This window comes from Larus michahellis, chromosome Z, assembly GCF_964199755.1.
Source record: "Larus michahellis chromosome Z, bLarMic1.1, whole genome shotgun sequence".
Taxonomy (NCBI): domain Eukaryota; kingdom Metazoa; phylum Chordata; class Aves; order Charadriiformes; family Laridae; genus Larus; species Larus michahellis.
This window is the reverse complement of record NC_133930.1, coordinates 79,288,223-79,309,549: the sequence shown is the minus strand read 5'-3', so window position 1 is coordinate 79,309,549 and position 21,327 is coordinate 79,288,223. Positions and strand designations below refer to the sequence as shown.

The window sequence follows — 21,327 nt, the reverse complement described above, 5'->3', positions numbered from 1 at the left end:
CGCAGAGTACCCGGCGTGACGTCACTTCCTGCCCCCGAAGCCGCTCTGGCTCGGCGCCCCGCCGCCATCTTGAGGCAGGGCCAGGAGGGCCGAGGTGAGGGCAGGGCAGGGCAGGGCGGTGGAGCCCCGCAGCCCCGCTCGGGAGGTGCCGGTCCGACCGCGAACGCGTCGGGGCCGCCGCAGGCGGTTCCCGAGGGGGTCAGTCCAGCGGCAGCGCTGTCCCGGCAGCGGGTCCCTACCTCGCCCAGAGGCGGCAGCGTGGCTGTGGAGACCCAGTGCTCGCCACCTTAACTGCGGCCTGAAATCATAGAATGGTTTGGTGATGAGGACAGAACAAAACGTATCATAGAATCACAGAATGGTTTAAAGATCCTCTAGTTCCAGCCCCTGCTCTGGGCAGGGACGCTTCCCACTAGACCAGGTTGCTCAAAGCCCCATCCAACCTGGCGTTGGAACAGCTCCAGGGAGGGGGCACCCACAGCTTCTCTGGGCAACCTGTTCCAGTGGCTCACCACCCTCAGAAGAAAGAATTTCTCTCCAATACCTGATGTAAGTCTGCCCTCTTTCAGTTTAAAACCATTAGCCCTTGTCCCATCACTACGCTCCCTGATGTCCCTCCCCATCTTTACTGTAGGTCCCCTTTAGGTACTGGAAGTGCCTATAAGGTCTCCCTGGAGCCTTCTCCAGGCTGAACAATCCCAGCTCTCTCAGCCTGTCCTTGCAGGAGAGGTGCTCCAGCCCTCTGAGCGTCTTTGTGGTCTCCTCTGGACGTGCTCCAACAGGTCCGTGTCCTTACGTGTGTGCCCCCAGGGCTGGATGCTGCACTGCAGGGGGGTCTCACCAGGGCAGAGTAGAGGGACAGAATCACCTCCCTTGCCCTGCTGGCCACAATTGTTTTGATGCAGCCCAGGATATGGTTGGTTTCTGGTTTGTGAGCACACATTGTCGGCTCATGTCCAGCTTTTCATCCACCAATAACCCCAAGTCCTTCTTGCAGGGCTGCTCTCAATGTCTCCTTCCCTTCATCCCCCAGCCTGTATTGATAGCAGTGAAATGCAGTGTTCCCATGGTGTTTTTACCTGTTAATTAACAGAGTATGGTTGTTGTCTGTATGGTCTCATTGATGTTCCACTAGAGTGAGTATGCATCTGCATTTTCAAGGCACTTGAAAAAACTAACCTTCTTCCAGAGAAGTTTAACTTCTCCATGTCTGGCGTAAAAGGATTGTGGGATGTAGCCCTTTGCAGGCACCTGTGCTTCCTGGGGAGCAGCCAGAGGAGCAGGGAGGGTGGTGAGTGGTGGCAGGAGCTGCTGCTTGTGTTCAAGTACCTTTCTCCTTGCGCAGCCCTGCTGCCAACAGCCTGTCTGCTCCTCAGAGTGGAGTGGGTGAATGGGCAGTGCGCTACTGCCAGCTGAATCCACATATCAGTGTGTGTAGGGGAGCGCATTGCTGTGCCCCAGTCGCAGCAGAGGGTGATGTTGCCGACATGCCACAGAGCTACCGAGAGAGGGGAGGCTGCAGAGGCTGGAGGACTGCCATTGATGCTAAGCATGTGTGGGACAGTCCTAACGTGGGGGCCGTGGCCTGTGCCGACTCTGCCCTGGATGCTGCTGCACTATTGCAGTTTTGACACTGGCATAATTTATGGTTTTATGCCATCCTTTCTTTGCAGATGGGGACCTGTGCTGGTGCAGTTACACCAGTTTAAATGCTCACATTGTTCACTAAAGTCAGCCTTGTTTAGATGGGGTTTATCTTTCACCAAGAAAGTGCCTACCTTTGTCATGCAGTAGTAAAGCTGATTCAGACCTTCAGCTGTAAAATTTACAGCAGGCTTTCTTAAGAAGGACAGTTTTTGGAAACAATTTATGACACATTTCACCCTCTCAAAAACACTCCCTTAAGGTTCACAAAGTAAATCTCCAGGACTATATTGTTACAGGCCCTTGCTTAGCAATGAAATAAATGTTTATAAATGCAGTAAGATTTTTTTCTCAACTCACTCTTCTGTTTCTTGTATTTTTAGCATTTCACTACATATACATTACCTTTCCTGGTAATCTTGAGCTGATGTTATAAGGATGGCTGGGCACCATTCCTTCTATATTCGTTATCCTTAATGTTTGTGTTGCACTAGAGAAATTGCCTTGCTGTATTTTGCTGATTTTTCCGGGGCTTTGCGTCCACTAGAGGGAGGTGTGCACAAAGCGTGCGTTGATCTTACTCTTAAACTGCACCACTGCCAGTAAGAACAAGCATAGATTTAAGAATAATTAGAGTGCATTTACTGCTGGTAAAAATAATTGATGAATGCCGTTTAAGAGCCACTGTTAATAAGATAGGAAATAGAAAGAATCAGGATTTCGTTTTAAAAATAATAAATATGCTGATGTAGTTACAGCTCAACCACAGCATGAGATCCTAGTTATTCCTACAACGTGCTGCCAGTGAGCCCGTAGATGAGAAATCATGGCCAAGGCTGATAGCCAGAAAGGGCTACTAGAAACAGGAAACACTGGCCCAAGGGTAGGGAAGATAAAGCCAATCAAGGATCCCATGGGCATCACACATCACACACATTTCTGGCATATGTACACTATGTCTTTATTAGGCCATGTTTTTTGAATAGCTACATATTGATATGTTGGAAAGTTTTTAAATGGTTGTTAGGGTTTGTTTTAGAGAGCTGGGGTAAAATCCCTGCTAATCTGTGTGTATTGTACATGGCCAGATTAATTGTATGTATTACAGTAGATGAGGACTGATTTACTTGTCAAATGAAAGGAGAATACACGCAGACATACATTTAGTTACACCTATCTATGTATGTCGATCTGTCTGTCAGCTTATTTTCACTAAGTAGGGACAGCGGCGTGCCTCCTGGTGCATGCAGCCTGCTCACTGGTTTCGCCTCAGTGCAGGTTTTTGTTTGGCTGCAGCCTCCTCTGTCATCCTTACTGAGCTCACAGCAGACGGGTTGTCAGTCACCCCACTGGACGTGGAAATGGGTGTAGAGAACAGCTGAGGAACAGTGTAAGAAAGACCAGTGAGAAAGAACTTGGTTTGCTCCGTGTTATGCTGAAGTATTAATGTGTTGTCTTTCTTTTTCACAGTCTGATAGTTTGTGTGTGTGCGTGTAGGCAGGATGGGTGGCCCTTAGGATCCTTGATGGGGTTTGCAGGCAGTGCAAAAGGCTGTTTAATACCTTTCTACTAAATCAATAGGACAGTATTTCCCTCACAAATATAACTTATTTGATAGTGACCACACCTGTTTAAACTTGCACTGGTTTGTGCAAGTTTTGTTCCAATTTGACATTAGTTGTCGGGGAGCTCTGCTGTACACTAGCAGCAGGTGAAAAATGAGCAAAACAGCAGTCATGCAAATCACTGTAAAATTGCGTTGCCTTTCTTTCATATTTTACTAAGAGACACCAAATTGCTTGCCCAGCAGCACAGTCTAATGGCTGTCTTGGGAGTCTTTCTCATAGTTCCATCACAGACACAAAACGCTTTGGAGAATTGAAAATCTGGACTGGTGGATCCTGTAGCATCTTTAGTAACTCAGGATAAAATCTCCTGGAATATCATGGTTTGAATCATTTGATGTTTGTAACCAGGAAAAGAGAAGCATGTGCAAATCTTCCTCTCTCCTTCAAAGACACTTTTTTTTTTTTTTGTTCATTCACTATTGTATCAAATAGCATAATTCAAGGCCTGACTCTGTGTTCTTCAGCCCATGTCTGTGGGAATTGTCCTCTTAGATCGCGACAGTACATCTGAAAGAAGCATATCTTGGGAGGATGGCAATTTGCAAGAGCCAACACAAAAAACGAGAGTGGTTAAGTGCCAGACAGGTCCTGCAGCATAGGTTCAGGGGAGTGAAAAATGCAAAAGGGCAAGAAGGATGTAGTTGTAAGAAATCATGAAGGAACAGCAAGTGAAAAAAGTCTGCCTGCAAACCCCGGGATTCACAGCTGTGCTGCAGCTCTTTTACAAAACAGAAATGATGCAAGTGCATTTTTGGGGCCCAGAGAAAGACTGCGGTAAATTGGAAAAGGAGTATAAAGACATCCCCTCTAGTCTGGTGTTTGACAGAAGCACAACCATGAAGCTGAATGTGTCACAGCATCAAGTTCTTTGCAAAGCTTGACAAGTGACTTTGGTTTTGTTTTGGCTGATAATGTTCATAATCCTCAAATGCCTAAAAAGGGAAGTTTTGTCTGCTGAAGATATGCCAGAGGCTTTAGTTGTATGTACATATGACTGATGGTATCTTTGTTCGCTCTTTTTTTCTTCTGTTTGTTGGATAGTTAATACTACTTGCCACAGTGTCAGGGTGACATTTTCCTGTTGTTACAATTTTTATTTAAGGCTGGGGAGAGAAAAGAAAAAGTAAGGCTTGTTTCTGCTTAAATTCTTTTATATCTGCAGTATTCTGAGAGCCCCTGGAGAGGGGTTTGAATTGGTTTATTCACCATAAAATGAACAGATTACTGATACTTTATTATTTTTTTTTTTTGCTTTCTTGAGTGTGTTAAATGATGACATATACTGTTTTTAATCTTAAATATTTATGGATTTTAATTGCTACAACCAAGACTGCATCACCTTCAGTAAGCCTGCAAGCTGACCATTGTGCTATATTATTTACATCAGACTATGATGTGTGTGGCTCTGATTGTTTCAGGATATTTAATAAGTGCTTAAATGTGTTGCTCAATCAACTCACATATGTTGCTGGATCAACTCACAGATTTAAAGATTTAGGCAAGTGCTTAACTACCTGGAGATGAACTGGAATATTTAAAGGTTAACCTGTGGTCACGTATTTTGTTTAGTTACTTTATATGGCAAAAAAACACTGCTCTTTGTTAGTTCTATATCAAAATGAAAATCTGGAAAGCATGGCTCAAGTGAAGGAGGATTATTAGACATGCACTGTCATGATAGCGCAGGAGTTTTCCCTGTTGTTAGTTTTGATGGCTGCCTGTTAAGGAAACATTATTTTCTTGTAGGAGGATGTAATTTTTGCTTTTTCAGAAACACACAGGGAGGAACTATATAGACTTTAAACAGCAGCACTACACTTTAGCTAGTATCTTAATATCACAGAGTAAGTTTTAATTTCTAGGGTTAAAGATAAAGTATAGATTATCCTCTGCAGTTCACTGGCATACATTGGCAGTGGCCTCTTCCATTTACAGTATTGGCTTTATTTTGAATAAAGCTGCTGTTTTTCACAGACTAAAGGAAAAAAAGCAGTCTCAAACTGCAAGCAGAAGCCAACATAGAGATACAGATTCCTTAGGCATGCTAAGCAGGAAGGGAGGGTGCTCCATGCTTCTTCTAATGTTTTCAGTCTTATTAATTTCTTGTATTCCATCAAGAAAAATACAAATCCCTTATTTCTACAGAAGAAAGTCCAGTTGCCAGTAGTCTCCACAGTTATTTGACAAGTGCCTGCGAAATGATCAATAGCTTTAAAGCCCAAAGGCATTTGGATAACTAGCTCTTGTTTAGGTATCTCCTATTTAGCTTCTGTTGGAGCTGGGCACCTAGGCAGGTCATAGAATCATAGAATGGTTTGGGTTGGAAGGGACCTTAAAGATTATCTAGTTCCAACCCCCTGCCATGGGAAGGGACACCTCCCACTATACCAGGTTGCTCAAAGTCTTATCCAACCTGGCCTGGACACTTCCATCCACAGTTTCCTTGGGCAACCTATTCCAGTGTCAGATATTCAAGATTTGCTACTGACTTTTGGTATTAGTAATTTATCTTTGGTTTCTTGAATGGTTTGGGCTTGAGAAGGTGTTCTGACTTGGAGGAGGGAAGTCCACCTCCAAATATGGATATAAGTATCTGCATACTTGTTGATACAGATTTATCTATCTAGGTAGTCTCATCAGAATCTGGGCCTTTTTAGACTTTAAAAATACAGATATTAATTATCTTTAATGTGGTCATCACTGGTGTTCATGAGGTGCATACGTTTTCATGGTAATTCTGCACATGCCCCTGTTGCCAAATGACTATCAATATAACTGAGAGGAAATTCTGCTTCAGAAAGCAGAGCTACAAAATCCCCCTCTACTCTGCTCCTCCCCCTCTACTCTGCCTTGGTGAGACCGCATCTGGAGTACTGTGTCCAGTTCTGGGCTCCCCAGTTCAAGAAGGACAGGGAACTGCTGGAGAGGGTGCAGCAAAGGCTACCAAGATGATTAGGGGACTGGAACATCTCTCTTATGAAGAAAGGCTGACGGATTTGGGTCTCTTCAGTCTGGAAAAAAGATGACTGAGGGGGGATCTTATCAGCACTTATAAATACTTAAAGGATAGGTGTCAGGAGGATGGGACCAGGCTCTTTTCAATGGTACCCAGGGACAGGACAAAAGGTAATGGGCACAAAATTGAGCATAGGAATTTCCACCTAAACATCAGAAGGAACGTCTCTCCTTTGAGGGTGGCAGAGCGCTGGCACAGGCTGCCCAGAGAGGTGGTGGAGTCTCCGTCTCTGGAGACATTCCAAACCCGCCTGGACGCGTTCCTGTGCAACCTGCTCTGGGTGACCCTGCTCTGGCAGGGGGTTGGACTAGGTGATCTCCAGAGGTCCCTTCCAACCCTACCATTCTGTGATTTTGTGATTCTGTGAAAACTGGAACAAGAGCTAAGAGAAGTACTTTGGTAAAGGCATAGACAGAAAACTTATGGAAGACATTTTAAGTTCAAACAAGAATACACATGCAGAAACTGAACTTCTATTAACTGACATCAATAATCAAGGTTTTTTTCCCTTTTTCTAGGAAACTCTTGGATCCATCTGAATTCCCAGAAAAATTAGTAGATTAACAAAATATGTTCATTACTCTTGTTTACTGATAAACTTAGTATTGTAGTATAGCTGGTATTTCCTCGTTATGAGCCCAGCCTCCTTCTAATTTATACTGAGTGAATTAAAAATGTGGTGTCAATCAGAAATAATATGCTGTACAGTAGATCATAGAATCATAGAATGTGTTGGGTTGGAAAGGACCTTTAAAGGCCATCTAGTCCAACTCCCCTGCAGTGAGCATGGACATCTTCAACTAGATCAGGTTGCTCAGAGCCTCATCAAGCCTGCCCTTGAATGTCTCCGGCGTTGGGGCCTCCACCACCTCTCTGGGCAACCTGTGCCAGTGTCTCACCACCCTCATTGTAAAGAACTTCTTCCTAATGTCTAATCTAAACCTACCCTGCTTATTGCCCCTCATCCTGTCGCTACATGCCCTTGCAAACAGCCCCTCCCCAGCTTTCTTGTAGGCCCCCTTCAGGTACTGGACGGCCTCTATAAGGTCTCCTCAGAGCCTTCTCCAGGCTGAACAATCCCAGCTCTCTCAGCCTGTCCTTATAGCAGAGGTGCTGCTCAAGCCCTTGGATCATCTTCATGGCCCTCCTCTGGACCCGCTCCAACAGGTCCATGTCCTTCTTTTGCTGAGGGTTCCAGAGCTGGACACAGTACTCCAGGTGGAGTCTCATGAGAGCAGAGTAGAGGGGGAGGGACACCTCTCTGGATCTGCTGGCCATAGTTCTTTTGATGCAGCCCACGATGTGATTGGCCTTCTGGGCTGCCAGTGCACATTGTTGGCTCATGTCCAGCTTTTCATCCACGAGTACCCCCAAGTCCTTTTCCGCAGGGCTGCTCTCTATCACGTCATCCCCCAGCCTGTATTGATAACGAGGGTTGTCCTGACCCAAGTGCAGGACCTTACACTTGGCCTTGTTGAACTTCATGAGGTTTGCATGGGCCCACCTCTCCCGCTCATCCAGATCCAGCTGGATGACATCCCATCCTTCTGGCACATTGACCACACCACTCAGCTTGGTGTCATCTGCAAACTTGCTGAGGGTGCACTTGATCTCACTGCCTATGTCATTGGTGAAGATATTAAATAACACTGGTCCCAGTACGGATCCCTGAGAGACACCTCTCCATCTGGACATTGAGCCATTGACCACTACGCTCTGGATGCGACCATCCAGCCAGTTCCTTATCCACCGAACAGTCTACCCATCAAATCCGTATCTCTTCAACTTAGAGAGTAGGAGATGACTGTATATTTGTGCCCTATTGGATGACTTGACTTGGTAGGACTTCTGTACTATATGTAGTGCACTTCTGTGTATGCCATGTCTTCAGGCGTCTTTCCAGGCAAAAGAAATGGCTGTTTAAAGTCTTTAATCTTTTAATTAAGCCTTAAGCTGAAACTAAGCTCTAAAAGGCATTACAGTAGAAAGATGAACATTAATTATTTCGGCAGGTCTTAAATTACATTCTGACAAATCTTATTAGTAAAGTAATTCTGCGTATAAATATTAGCTATAATTCATTCCCCATGTTATCTCCTGCCTTTTTTGATATTTCCAGAGAAAAATTACGTCATGTGTGTTCAGGTGTGCATTAGTCTTGTAAGAGTGACAGTTTCATGAACCTTTGAAATCTGTCAAGTCAGTTTTTGTTAGGACAGTGAATGATCTAGGTGTAAGGTGTCACAAGTGAAATCAATTATAGCTGTCATAGCTACAGGCTTGGGTCTTAAGCTTTTAAATGAGGCTTCAGTGCATGTAGTTCCACCTACATTACAGGAAGCCCTCCTAACAAGGCATGAATTTTGTGTGCTCTTTCCATGAGACACATGAACACCAGTGCATGGAATAAAGCCAAAATTCAAAGATACCGCAGTAGGTCAGTCTTCAGCCACTCTGCTACTCATGTTGTGTTATATTTCTTGGGAAGAAAATGTTACAGTAAATCCTCCACTGTCTTGCTGTTTTTCTGTATTAACAGCTCATATTCAGCCCTCTGGTGATGGATAGACCTTACAACTTACCAGAAAACTGAAGAGCTCCAGACTGTGCATGTTTGTTCAGTAGCTTACTGAGTCACATGAGACCTGCCTGCTAATATATGGTAATTTGTCTTTTGCATATGTCATAGGAGCCCAGTTACCAAGTACAGGAAAGTTTTAGCCCCCTTTGTGAAGGTATATATGTGTGTTTCTCTTTCTTTGGATCTGCTGTCCTGAAGCATCCCTTGCTTCCTCCTGAGGCAGCCCCACATGTGCTACTCCGTGCCCTGGGCTTGGGTTTCCTGCCTCCCTCACCTGGGTCCAGACTCTGACCCTGCTCCTGGCTTGACTTTTATGTTTGAGTCAGCCTTGATTTTCCAATTTATTGACAGTGCTCTTTAGCCAAGCCATGGACTTGTTGCAAGAGCTGGCTTTTCTCAGGATCAGTCGCTTGTGTGCGTTAACTTCAACACAGCTCCAAACCCAGTTCAGGCTTGGCACAAATAATTTGGCTTATGTGTCCATGCTTGAATCTCCCAATATATGTAATTATCCTCCTGACTGTCTGAAAATTACCGAACCTTTCTTCTATGCTTTCAGCCTATGTTCTTCTCCTCCACTGTTTTTTCTCTTCCTTTACCCTGTATGTGCCTTGAAAAAGGTCTGTCATTAAAGCTAACGTTTTGGTAGTGAACAGGTGAAAGGATCTGTAGCTTTCTGAGTGCCTTTGGTTCCCTTGTGGTGTAAATGCAAATCAACACAGTATATTCTTATCACTCCATCCATTTAGACAGGGTATTTATTGTTAGACCAATATTTGTATGACAGTTTCAACACAGAAGAATGTGCTCGTTGTACAGAGGCACCTCTTGCAAAGTCATTGTACATTTCCTGGTAGAGCTGAGAGTACAGTGCCCACTTTTCCCTTGCCGTCTAATGGCAAATTCCACTCCAGTTCTCACCCTGCGTGAACTGCCTAATGGACCACCGGTGGGCTTTGATGGAGCATGACCTGAGAGTTTACTTCTGCTGATCCCTAGTCGCTGATGCGTTCATTAAGAAGATTATAAAAGTACTTGCGGCAAGGCATGTAGCTCTTGGAGTACTTAATCAAATAAATTCCAAAGATTTATAGAGAATCAGGGTCTGAATATATCAGGAAAGAGTTTTATTGGCAGAAGAGGATCTCAGCAACATAGAATTGGTGGCATGGGGCCACCATGAGAAGGCAAGACCACCAAATATGAGAAGGCAAGAAGTAACATCGTATGTCTAGGGTTAGTGCAGCAACTCAGCTTTTTAACTGTTAATATCTTCTTATTGAATCATAATCTGTAGAATTCCCTTTTTGTGCTTGATAACCTTTCAGGTTGTCTGTTTCCTGCTGCAGCCATTCACCAGAGCATATCCCCTGGAAACAGTGCATCTGCAGTGTCGCTGCCCTCAAGCTGCCATTGAAGGCTTACTGGAAGAGTCCCCCCTACCTCCCCACACCCTCCAGCCCCAGGACGTACTCAGCTTGGAGATAAACATGGTCCAAGCAGACAGCAAACTGGTCTGAAGACCATAATGATAGGTTGGACTGAGTAGGACTGAGTAAAGATGTCCAGTATAATGTTAATGGATATATGACTGTCCAAATTTCATTTAAAATATTAAATAGTGATGTGAAGAATGAAAATATTAATCAGCTGAGTTACTCCTGCTGACAGTATAAAGGCCACAGAGAGTGAGAAAGATCACAGAAGTGAAAAATGTAGGTGTCAAATCACAAGCCTTTACAAAATAATCCATATGAGGAAGAGTATTTTGATTGTGAAGGACACACTTGGAAGCCAACAATACAGAGAAAACCACAGTTTAATTGTAGCAGAGAGTAAATCGTATTAGGGTATTCCTGTTTTGTGGAGACTTAATTCCATGCCTGGTCAGAGCACAGGATGGCCAGGGCATTTTTCTGGCTTACTTACTCATCTGCAGGCCTTTTGCAATAATTGCTTCAATCACGGGATCGCAGAATTACATAGACCGGAGATCTAGAGGTGATCATCCCACCCCAACCCCAAAGCAGAGACAATTTAGATCATATTGCTTATGACCTTTTTCCTTGAGTTTTGACTATTTCCAATGTTTGACCACCCTCTTAGTGCAAAATGGTCTTCCTAATATCTAACTGGAATTTCCAGTGTCCCAGCTTGTGTCTGTTGCCTCTTGTTCTATCACTGTGCACCTCCAAGAAGAGCCTTGAGCTTGTCTTCTCTATATCCTCTGATGTAGACAACAGTTACAGACATCAGTAAGATCTCCTCTTAGCCTTCTTTTCTCCAGACTGAATAAACCCTCAGCTTTGCATCGTATATCATGCTCCAGCCCCCCTGACTGTCTTGGTGGCCCTGTCCAGGACTTGCTGCAGTTTGTCGCTGTCTTTCCTGTACTGGGGAAGTCCAAAACTGGACATGGTACTCCAGATGAAGTTGCACAAGTACTCAGTGGAGGGGTAATAATCATGTCCCTCAAGCTGTTGGCTACACTCACATGTAACACAGCCCAGTATGGGCATACTGCTGACCCATGTTCAGCTTGCTGTCCGCCAGGACCCCAAGTTCCCAGCTTGCGTTGTTGCATGGAGTTGCTTCCTCCATCCCAGGTGCAGGACTTTGCGTCTGCCTCTGTTGAACTTCATGAGATTTCTGTCAGCCCATTTCTACAGTCAAATGCACTCTGAAGAGCAGCCCTGCTCTCCGGGGTACCAGCTGCTCTCTTTCATTTAGCACCAGCAGTGGCCTGGCTGACCGTGTAATGCACCCTGTCATCCAGGTCATTATGAAAGGTATTAAAACAGAATCATCAGCTCCAATATCAACCCCTCAGGAATGCTATTAGTAAATGGCTGCCAGCTGGACTTCCTACCACTGCCTATCAGCAGTTTGCAAGTCAGCAGGAGAAAAGCAAGTAGAGATTATAAGCCAAGCACATTTGGCCCACAGTTGAATTTTGTGTTGATCTGGGTGTTTTGGAGATCTAACAGTTAAGACTTTCCAGTTTTACTTGTTTGCCTTCTATGTGAAATCAGCAGAAGTCTCTTTTCCACCCCCAGAATTACTATTATTAACCACCATTTAGAAAGCCAGTAGCAAAATGTTAGGGAATGTAGCCAGCATAGATGAGGAAGAAGCAGCAATCATTTGGAAGCTCCAACCTACTTTATACGCGACAGCTCTCCTTCTGAGCGAGAAATGAGCACACCATGCTGCTGATTTCCAAGAGCTGCTAATTCACCATCTAGCTCTCAATTAGTTTCCAATTGTGATTTTTAAAGTCTGTAACTGGTTGTGGCCTAGCTATCCAGTCACAGCTCTTCAGATATGACCCACTGAAAAAACTTCACAAGGGGCTTTGCACCAGGCTGGAGTAGTACAGATGTCAGCTGAGAGGTCTCTGATGAAGAGTGCATTGTTAGAGAAGTCCCTACGACATGAGAATTAAACTAGGACTAACACATGTATTCGCAGTGTTTTCTCAGAGCTTACACTGCGTGAGTTTTATAAACTAAACTAGCATTGCTCAAGGTGCTGCAATGTGCTCCAAAGCGCCACTTTGGACACGACTGGACCGCATGTCCTAGACGTACCCATACCTACAGGAGCAGTGGGTACCTCAGCAGTGTCGTTTTGCTCTCTGCACAGACCTGAAACATTTTCTGCTGATACTACTCCCCACTCAGCAGGAGCACAGACAGCGCATTCATCAGACCATGTTTTGACTTTTTTTCCTGAGAACTAGTATTTTGAATGTGGTTACTGTGAAACACTGAATATATTTCAATATGCAAAAACGAAGCAATCAATGGGACTGTTAGCATCTGCTATCTTTTCTTTCCACCAAGCTGCTCACCACATGAAATAGCAGTGAGCACAGGGATCTTACTCAGGGCGGCAGTACATCCTAAGGATGTACTTTGATGAGTGACGGTTACCTGGAACCTGAAAGCTGTGGGGAAAGACTGGGACAGGCCATGCTTGGCAGGTTTATGTTGGATACAGACTATCAGCAAACTGATTTGCCTGCTGATTTTTGGGCCAGCTTGCTGCAGCCCAAGGCCACAGGCCAGAAATGATGCCTGAGGGAAACAGCTAAGAAGTGACCTGGTGAGTTCTCCAGGAGTAAAAAGCTCTGAGTTTTTGGGATGACATGGTAAAGCATTTTGTGTGCAGATCAGTCCTGAACAGAGAAGAGACGGCTCCAATGCAGAGACACCATTGAGTTCCTGATGACAGGTCAAGTGGTGGACTTCAGAGACTGAATGCATATGCAGCAGCCTACTCCAGTTAACTGCTGAACTCACCATGGTGTCCAATGGTTGCTGAAAAAGCAATGAGCACTTCACGGCACCTGCCTCTCAGGCTGGCAGCTTTCAGCTGCCGAGACAATCACTGGAGAGAAGTGTGTCTGTGAATGAAAATAGGGTGCTGGTAGGAGACTTCATGAGGATGGCCATAAGTGCAAATGCAGGATAGAATTAAAGATTTGTGCTTTTTGCATTACTGAGGTAGTACTTTTCGTGTCACCAACCAAGAAAGAAAGGAAAGCAGTCCCCACAAAAGAGCCTACCCAAGGTGGTTGTATTGGGTGCATCCTAGTAAATCTGCAAAAAGACTAGTTTCTGCCAGTGCAGCCAGGCATCTAAGGAGGCATCAGGTATCAGGTAGTGTTTTATTACACAAGATATTTATACATAGATATACAGAGGTGCCTTTCTGTCAGAATGGCAGCCATATTTACCATCAGTTGCCACCATCAGCAGCAAGATCACTTCCTGCCAAACTGAGGCAAGGGTGGTGGCACTTTGATGTCTTGACCTCTTTCCAGTTTCTTCTCGCAGTCAACTAGATAATTGACACCATCAATGACAATCTGGACTAGCTCCACCTACAACAAGAAGAGAAAAATAGTAGTAATAGAATCTTTAGCTAATGCTGTTAATAGAGGAAGGGAAAATTGGCTTGTACTGCAATGACAGCAGGTAAAGGAATAAGTAAGGAGCGTCGTGGTATAGAGATCACACACTGTCTGGCACAGGGAATATGGGTCATGCTGGTCCAGTGGAAACCCATAGTAATTCCCTTCTCCTGTTTGCCCTGAGTTTGGGCCACCAGCAACAGAAATTTTCAAATAGGTTCCTAAAGTTATTTCCACCAAATTGTGCTCCTACTCATATTCCTGTAGGAACAAAGCAAGCAAGCAAAAGTCCTTCTAGAAAATGTTGAGAGACCTATTTCAAATGTGACCACCACGAGTGTGCAGGATCTTCCCCAGATGCTTGCTGAAAAGTAAGGCTTGGCACGACAAGTGGTACCTGTCTGTTGTGTTCCCCACCCTCATGTATGAGGATGAAGAAACCAAAACAGCAGTGCTGTGAGTGCTTAGCATCACTGTGCAGTTCACGCCGAAGCAGCTACTGCTGTTGCTGTGTCTTCCCAGCTCCCATGCCCATATCATCCCTGTGCGTGCAGGAGCATTTATGTGAGTACAGTCTCAGACAGAAACTAAATGGGACGGTGGTGCAAGGAGAGGAAGACAGAGGCTCATTGCCTTCATTCACACTGGCCCTGTCCCTGAGTGCTGCTGATAGTAGTCCTTCACATGGCTGGGGCTGGGAAGATGGCCAGACTACCTGTTTGGCCATAGCCTTTTAGACTGCCTGAGAAAGCTTGTCAAACCAGAGTCTTGTACTTCTTCACGGGCACGGCTCAGGACCATATGTTCCCCTGTGGATGACCATGAACACTGCTGCGATGATTTGTTAGCTGTGGGGAGAGCTGTTCTACTCATTCTGCCAAGCATGCTGGCTTTGCTGATGTGGTTTTGCCAAGCCCAGGACTCACATCTCTGAAGCAGAGGCACTCATCCTAAACTCGTGCTGGCTCTACATCATCCATCACTCCTTTGTTTTCAGCTCTTGATTTACACTGGCAGGAGTGGGATTAGCTCCAGGCCCAGAGCAGCACCAAAATTTGCAATTCTGTATGGCAGGGGGTAGTGGTGTCTTTGTAACCTTATTCAAAATTGCTGAAAAATACAAGGTGCCCTGTCCCCAGCAGACTTTCTTCACAGGCAGTGACATGTGAGGACCACAGGCCCTGTGGTATTGTTAGCCAGCAAGCTATAGCACTGATTTTTCTTAATCTTCATGAAAGGGTTCATTAGCAACCTTTAATGACTGACTTGTTAAAACGGAATGTGAAGACTAAATCCCATTGTCTCTTTATTGTGACAGTTGCTGATTTTCAAGGGATTTCTTTTTACTATAAAGCATTTCAGTGGCTTAGCAGTTTATTTTATTGTCTTTTACAGACCAGCTGCGTTGGGGAATCAGAGGTCTGAATTTGCAGCCTCCAGAAGAAAAGGAATTTCATATTAAGTTAGCATTGACCAGAAACTGCAACAAAGCAAAAATACAAACATTTTTATCTTGCACCTTGGGGAACATAATTCAGTTCTGCAAACACATTTACCACATAATGGAAAAATATGTCTTATAATAAAACATTTCTATCCCCTTGAGTTAGTCTTGTCTTATTTAGACTTCAGAATCTTCAAGGCAGGGATTGTATCTTATCTGTTGGCTTAATCCTTTGAATCCTTGCTGTATGAGGCATCACTGACTTCAGTGGAAGTCTTCATATAAGCAAAAATTTGTAGGTTTAGGCCATCTGTCAGTAGAACTCATATTAATTAATCATGCTGTGTAATTATTCTGTATTATTAGTGTTATTTTAGTGTAAAACACACATCATGATGTTTCATGTATTAATAAATATCTTTGTCACATACTGTTTTTGCAAATGATACAGCTTAGTAGTTTTTCACTCTTATTTATTTTGGTCTAGATCCAAAGGAACTACATCAAACTGCATCAAACTCCAAAATCTAGAATTTCCAAACCCCTGTCGAAATGGCCCTTGGCTGAGAAGACATTCAAGTACATGTCTTGAAAGACCTGACTTGGCTCTGTCCCAGTGGCAGAAAACCCAAGGTGAGTGAGGAATGGAAGCCAGCTGGCTGGCTGTGGACCAGTTTGAATCTAGTTGTAACCCAGGTGCATTATCCCAGGTTTATATTCATGTTATGAAAAGCCATCAAGATTCAGGCTGAACACATGTGTTGGGCTGCAACACCGCAGGACTGAACTACATCCACACCTAAACGTCTCAGTGCTGCGCTGTTCTGGATAAACACACCTTGACAGCATACTTTTCTTTGCAATTGACTTTTAACTTGCAGCAAAGCCCCCAAGGTAATTAAAATTTTGCTGCTGGGCAAGCAGGCAGCCCTTCAAATCCTGGCATGTTCAAGCAGGTTGGCATCTGAGCCCAAATCATGTATTGCGTTGCTAATGGAGAAAAAGGGTTCTCAGGAGACATCAGTCCCACCAGGGCCTGCCCGGCTGACCATACCTGAGAGGTTACGGCATGCACATGGGAAATGAAAGACGTGTTTGACAGAAGGTTTGGACCTCTGTTTACTAGCACTGTGCTCAAATTGCCAGACTTACAGGGTCTTGCAAGGTAAATTTTTGTCTCAGTTCTTGATGTGGCCAAGGGTGAACACAGCCCTGGTATTGGTGAGGAAAGGGAAGCTGTAGCAGTGCCACAGGACTTGCAGCCTGTGACCTGGAGTAAGGGTTTGGCTCAGGCAGAGCTCGTGGGAGGAGGCAGCATCTCTTTGGCATGGCTGTTTCTCCCCCATCCTCCAGTAGATTTGCTCTTAGGAGCTGTTCTACTTTAGAAAATACTTAAATATGAAACTGGAATGAGGTCTGGGACTGGAGGGAGTCTCCCAGGAGAGCAGCAGCACCACCAGACTGTAGGGTCATTTCCACTCTCTGGCACAACAGATACTCATTCAAACTGAAGTAGCTTCAAAACAAATGTCTGAGATGAACCCATCTCATTGTAGCCTACAGCCCAACAGGGAGCGCTCAGAGCTGACGATTAAATCTTTGCTCTGATTTAAACCTAGCTCTCCTGCATCTTCTGCTCAGTGCCACACAGGACACATGAAGATGGCACTAACTCCTCTTCCTCCTCAGTTATTTTGGAGTGAAAGGACTGGCCTTGTCCTGCTGTGGAGAAAGTGCGTAACTCTGAACACTAAAAGGAACACAACTCCTTAAACCAGTCCTGCTTTCAGTGTCCCCTGGGTGGGTTAGGACTTGGTCCCTGTTCCTTTCCCCAACATTTTGCAGCAGGTACAGCAGGTACTGCCCAATGTATAATAGCTAGCTCAGTGCCCACTGTACAGCTTACAAATGTGTCTCATGCCCAGCACTGCAGAGACCGATGGACACTGATCTCAGCTGGGCACTCCAGCAGGCAGGTGGGTCTAAGAGTTTGTGCTGTGATGCTCAGAAACATCATCCTGTTGGATGTCTGTTACCAAAGTCAAACCTTTCTAGCACCTGTGTGCACTCAACGGAGATCATCAGCACATGGTGCAAGCAGGTCACACTTGTGGAACATGCTCATGGTTGGTTTTTTTCATTGCTATAACAGGAATATTTGTCAAGCACTTCATGCACGTTAATAATTTTTCTCTGAGTAAGCATTTCCATTGGACCATATTCATCAGTAGTAAAAACTGCCATGGCTCCACTGAGGTCAGTGGAGTGAACCCAGCTGGAGGGAAACTGACTCATATCAGTACTGATCTGAGCTAAAAAGCAAGGGAAAAAGAAAGAACATATTACCTCTGAGCGACCCATGCGGTCTAGGTTGGAGATATCGTACACATCTGCTACAGCTGCCGTGTCCACTCCACCAGTGCCACGCTTTTGCAGACGCAGGTTCTCCAGGATTTTTGGGAACCTGGGATCCTATCAGAAGAAACAGGTTTGAGCTTATTGCCTTTTACCTTGCATATTGTGCTGAATTGTTACAATGCTATTATCCATGATTTAATAGCATCTCCAGGAAGACAAGCAGAGATGGATAGTTCTCTCAGTCCTTGGATTACAGCCTGTCTTGCTAACTGTCTGCTGAGTAGATTAATTTCCATAACAAATACAATAATTTGCAGAATAAAAGTATGCTCAATTAGTCGTGCATTATCCCTGGGACCTTGTTACACATCATACTATCATGCAGCCGCTGTAAGCTGTCATTTTTCATTTGTTCCTTTATAAATCAGAAGCGCTGATTTATGCCACTGGCCTTTTAAATGACTTATGTACCTTGCTAAGTCTGGGCAGCTTAACATGGACTCCAGCGCGTAAACCAGTTCCCAGATTGGAAGGACAGGTCAGCACATATCCAAGTCGCTCGTTCCACATGAACTCCCAGCCCCGTTCTTTAATTAATCTTTCCACCTATGATGGAAAAAAAAAAGAAAAAAAGAAAAAAGGAGAAAGCAAAAAGAAACGGGCAGCATATAAATGTCTTATTTTAACTTGTGTGCTTATAGCTGAGATTCTTTTCACCATGTATCTGTGTTGATGATGAACTTCACTGACGCCAGTGGAGTTGTGTAAATTTACATCCAAGTACAGTCTGGTTTGGATCTGATGCAAACATTTGCACTCATCAGGTACCAAGATCCCCAGTGCATATTACAAGGATTTCTTCATCGTTTTCTTGTGACTGCTAGCTTGCAGACTCTCTGTCACTTTATCGTGAAGCTCCCTGTCATGGTGGTTTGGTAAAGCCTTAGCCCGTGAAGCCATATCTGCACATACGAATTATGGCTTTCACCATGCGTTTCTAACCTTGATGTTTTTGCAGCGAGGTTGCAACAAACGTGAACAAAAGGAGCTGAAGCTGAGTTTTGTGTAACTTTCAAGGTGATGCTGTGATTCTTAGGGGAGGACACTTGACTTCTAAATGCCTAATATTAATAGCCACACTTCCATTATAAGGAGACAGCATACCTTGTATATAATGGTTTTCATTAGTAGATCTCTAACCAGATTAGAAAGGAGAGTGAAATAATTATCTCCAGAGAAATCACAAGGGTCTATTGACCTTTGAATAGGCTGGTACTCTGTTCACTCGTCTATACTTCCTGGACTTACTTCTGTGATACAAATACAATTTCAGTTCAGTTATCATCTCCTCCAGAGGAAAATCGGGTACATAAACCAGCTCATGCTCACAAGATCTCTGTGTATATAGGTTAATACTTCCATTCTGCAGAAGGATACAGAATAAAGGACTCTCCTAACATCATTTCTATATTGTGTGAGGACACAAGAATTGCTCTTGGGAAACTAGACCTGATTTCCTGCCTCAGGCACCTGTTGTGGTCGCAGTTTCCAAAGCTCTCTGACCTCTTCCCGTGGCCAGGTCTATAGGTCCAACTCTGTTGAACGTGAGCTCAACAGAGCCTCACAGTAGCAGAGGCAAAGCTGGGTACAGCATCTGCAAGCCATGTCACCTCAGCCACCACGCTGTGCATTGCTGAGTCTCATGGCTGTACCTGACAGGTCCCAGTAAACCACTGTAACGCCAAAGAAGCATTCATTAGGTGCTTTTGTTTTTCTGTGTTTCCAAACACACTACATACTCAAACTTCCCTATGGATGCTATGATCCTACCTTCTTCTGCTTCTCAGGGACCACTTGACAATCAGGTTGTAGCTCCCTGCTGTCCCTACTTTGACTTGCTTTTTTTTGGGGTGGGGCTGTGACGTGATATGGGAGGGGTGCACAGCTGTATGAGCTCTGCGAATGCTGGGGATTTTCTGATTCAGCGGTGTCTCTAGAAAGCCAGAGAAGCTGTTTTGCCAAGGTGAGAGGAATGAAACAAGTGGTCCGAGGCTGGCCCAATATGCATTTCCATACTCAGGAAGAAAAGCAGTGGGATGGAGACAAATGCTGTTCCTTCATAGTTCAGGTTAAATGAGTGTGCCAAGGACCCCGATGAGGAGAAATACTTGTTTTATTCAGCCTCAGTATTCTTACAGTCTTGGAGACGATTTCAAGCCCTTTTCAGCTTAACCTCTAGGCTTTCCTGTACTATGGCAATCCATCCAGGAATGATGTGGATGAGAGTATTGGAGAATAGTGTTTGGCCACATAACCAGTCCACTGAGTCTTGCTATATTGCCTGTGGGACACAGTAGAGTCCTCTTTCTCTCTCAAAGCAACTTTTTCTTTGTGAGAGCAGGGCACAGGGCTACGCTGGGTCCAGAATCAACTTGAGCCATACCTGGACTGTCTAGTCAAAACCGTTTTAACCCACATGCCATCTCATGAAGGCTTTTTTATCTTTGTAAATAGCTATACCAGAATAAAACCCCTGGAGCCCTGGCTATGAGTTCCTAGTATTTTAATCACAAAACCCCGTATCTCCCCAAAAGTGGCAGCGAGCCAGGGGGTCCTATACCCTGGGTCCTGTGCACAACCCCAGCAGCATCCACTCTGCTCCCAGCATCAGGGATAATAACCAGGAGGCTGGGCCAAATAAATTCTTCAAGCAAAACAAGCAATTCAAATAAAATGCGTGATTTATAAATTCCCGCAGCCTGCAGGCACAAAATGGCAAAAAAGGGATATTTCTCTAGCCAGTCTGTGCTTAAGATTTGAATGGAAAAACTGCAAAGACATTTTGTTTATTGTTTCCTTACAACTCAGCTAGCAATTTGCCCATGTTTCCTTCTTTAACTGCATTAGTGTGGGTTGCCATGTGGACTGGTGTTACTACATTTTGTTGCTCCCGGAGATGTCAGTTCAGTGTGAACCACAGTAAGCAGTGCTGACAACAGCCCAGCAATAAACAAACAGGAATAATAAACTCATTGAGATACTACCTCTTTCAAACCACGGCAAAATCTTTCAAACACCCGTTTCATGTTTCCACCCTTCTCCATGGAGATCACCCTGGTATGGTCTTCTTCATTAATCCAGATGAGAAATGTTTTGTCATTGTTATGCCTGGTTGAGAGGGGAAAAAGAAGAGTATTTTTAAAAAGACAAGCCCTGAAAAATAATTCTCAGTATCCTTAGTTATCTTATCCTACTTATGCTCTGATAAGTAGACCTTATCAGAGTCTTTCAGGGCTGTGGAGAGGCTAAGCGTGGCAAAATAGCATTGTTTTGCAGAGCTTGGGATTGGAGCTGCTTTCACAGTTGGATCCCCCATGCCAATGGCATTTTGTGGGTTTCGCAGGCACAGCGGGAACAGTTTTTCTGGTGACGTCATGCTTCTGTGGTGCTGAGCGAGGAAAAACATGTTGTCCTCTGGCATAAGCACAGCTGGGAGGTACAGCAAAGGGAGAAACCAAGCTCTGCATCCTCTGTCACCAAAGACGGTTTCCATTGTTCTTAGAAAACTGTGCAGCTAGAAAAAAACCTTAAGGTTTGCATGCTGCTGGGGGGCAAGCAATATGTCCTTACTTAATTGTATTCTCCCCTAAATCAAATCCCAGTGCCCTCTGTATCGCTTGGTAGCACTGGATTGCCACATCAGTCAAGTTACGTGTCTGAGGACAGCAGCTGCATGTT

General features: G+C 44.5%; 1 protein-coding gene and 1 long non-coding RNA gene across 2 annotated transcripts in view; one reads left to right on the top strand and one right to left on the bottom strand.

The window, feature by feature from the left end:
* The first annotated feature begins 52 nt into the window (after window positions 1-52).
* LOC141736455 (uncharacterized) lies at window positions 53-18,204 on the top strand. Its single transcript, XR_012584964.1, has 3 exons — window positions 53-549; window positions 8,828-8,950; window positions 15,719-18,204. It is a non-coding gene; the product is annotated as an uncharacterized LOC141736455 (long non-coding RNA).
* Window positions 13,528-21,327, bottom strand: part of CKMT2 (creatine kinase, mitochondrial 2) — a 26,928-nt gene continuing 19,128 nt past the window's right edge. The window contains exons 8-11 of the mRNA XM_074570635.1: window positions 20,634-20,757; window positions 18,061-18,195; window positions 17,578-17,703; window positions 13,528-13,757 (exon numbers count right to left, since the gene is read on the bottom strand). Of these exons, the coding sequence (XP_074426736.1) occupies window positions 13,638-13,757; window positions 17,578-17,703; window positions 18,061-18,195; window positions 20,634-20,757 (505 nt within the window). The 3' untranslated portion in view covers window positions 13,528-13,637. The remainder of the gene's footprint in view (window positions 13,758-17,577; window positions 17,704-18,060; window positions 18,196-20,633; window positions 20,758-21,327) is intronic.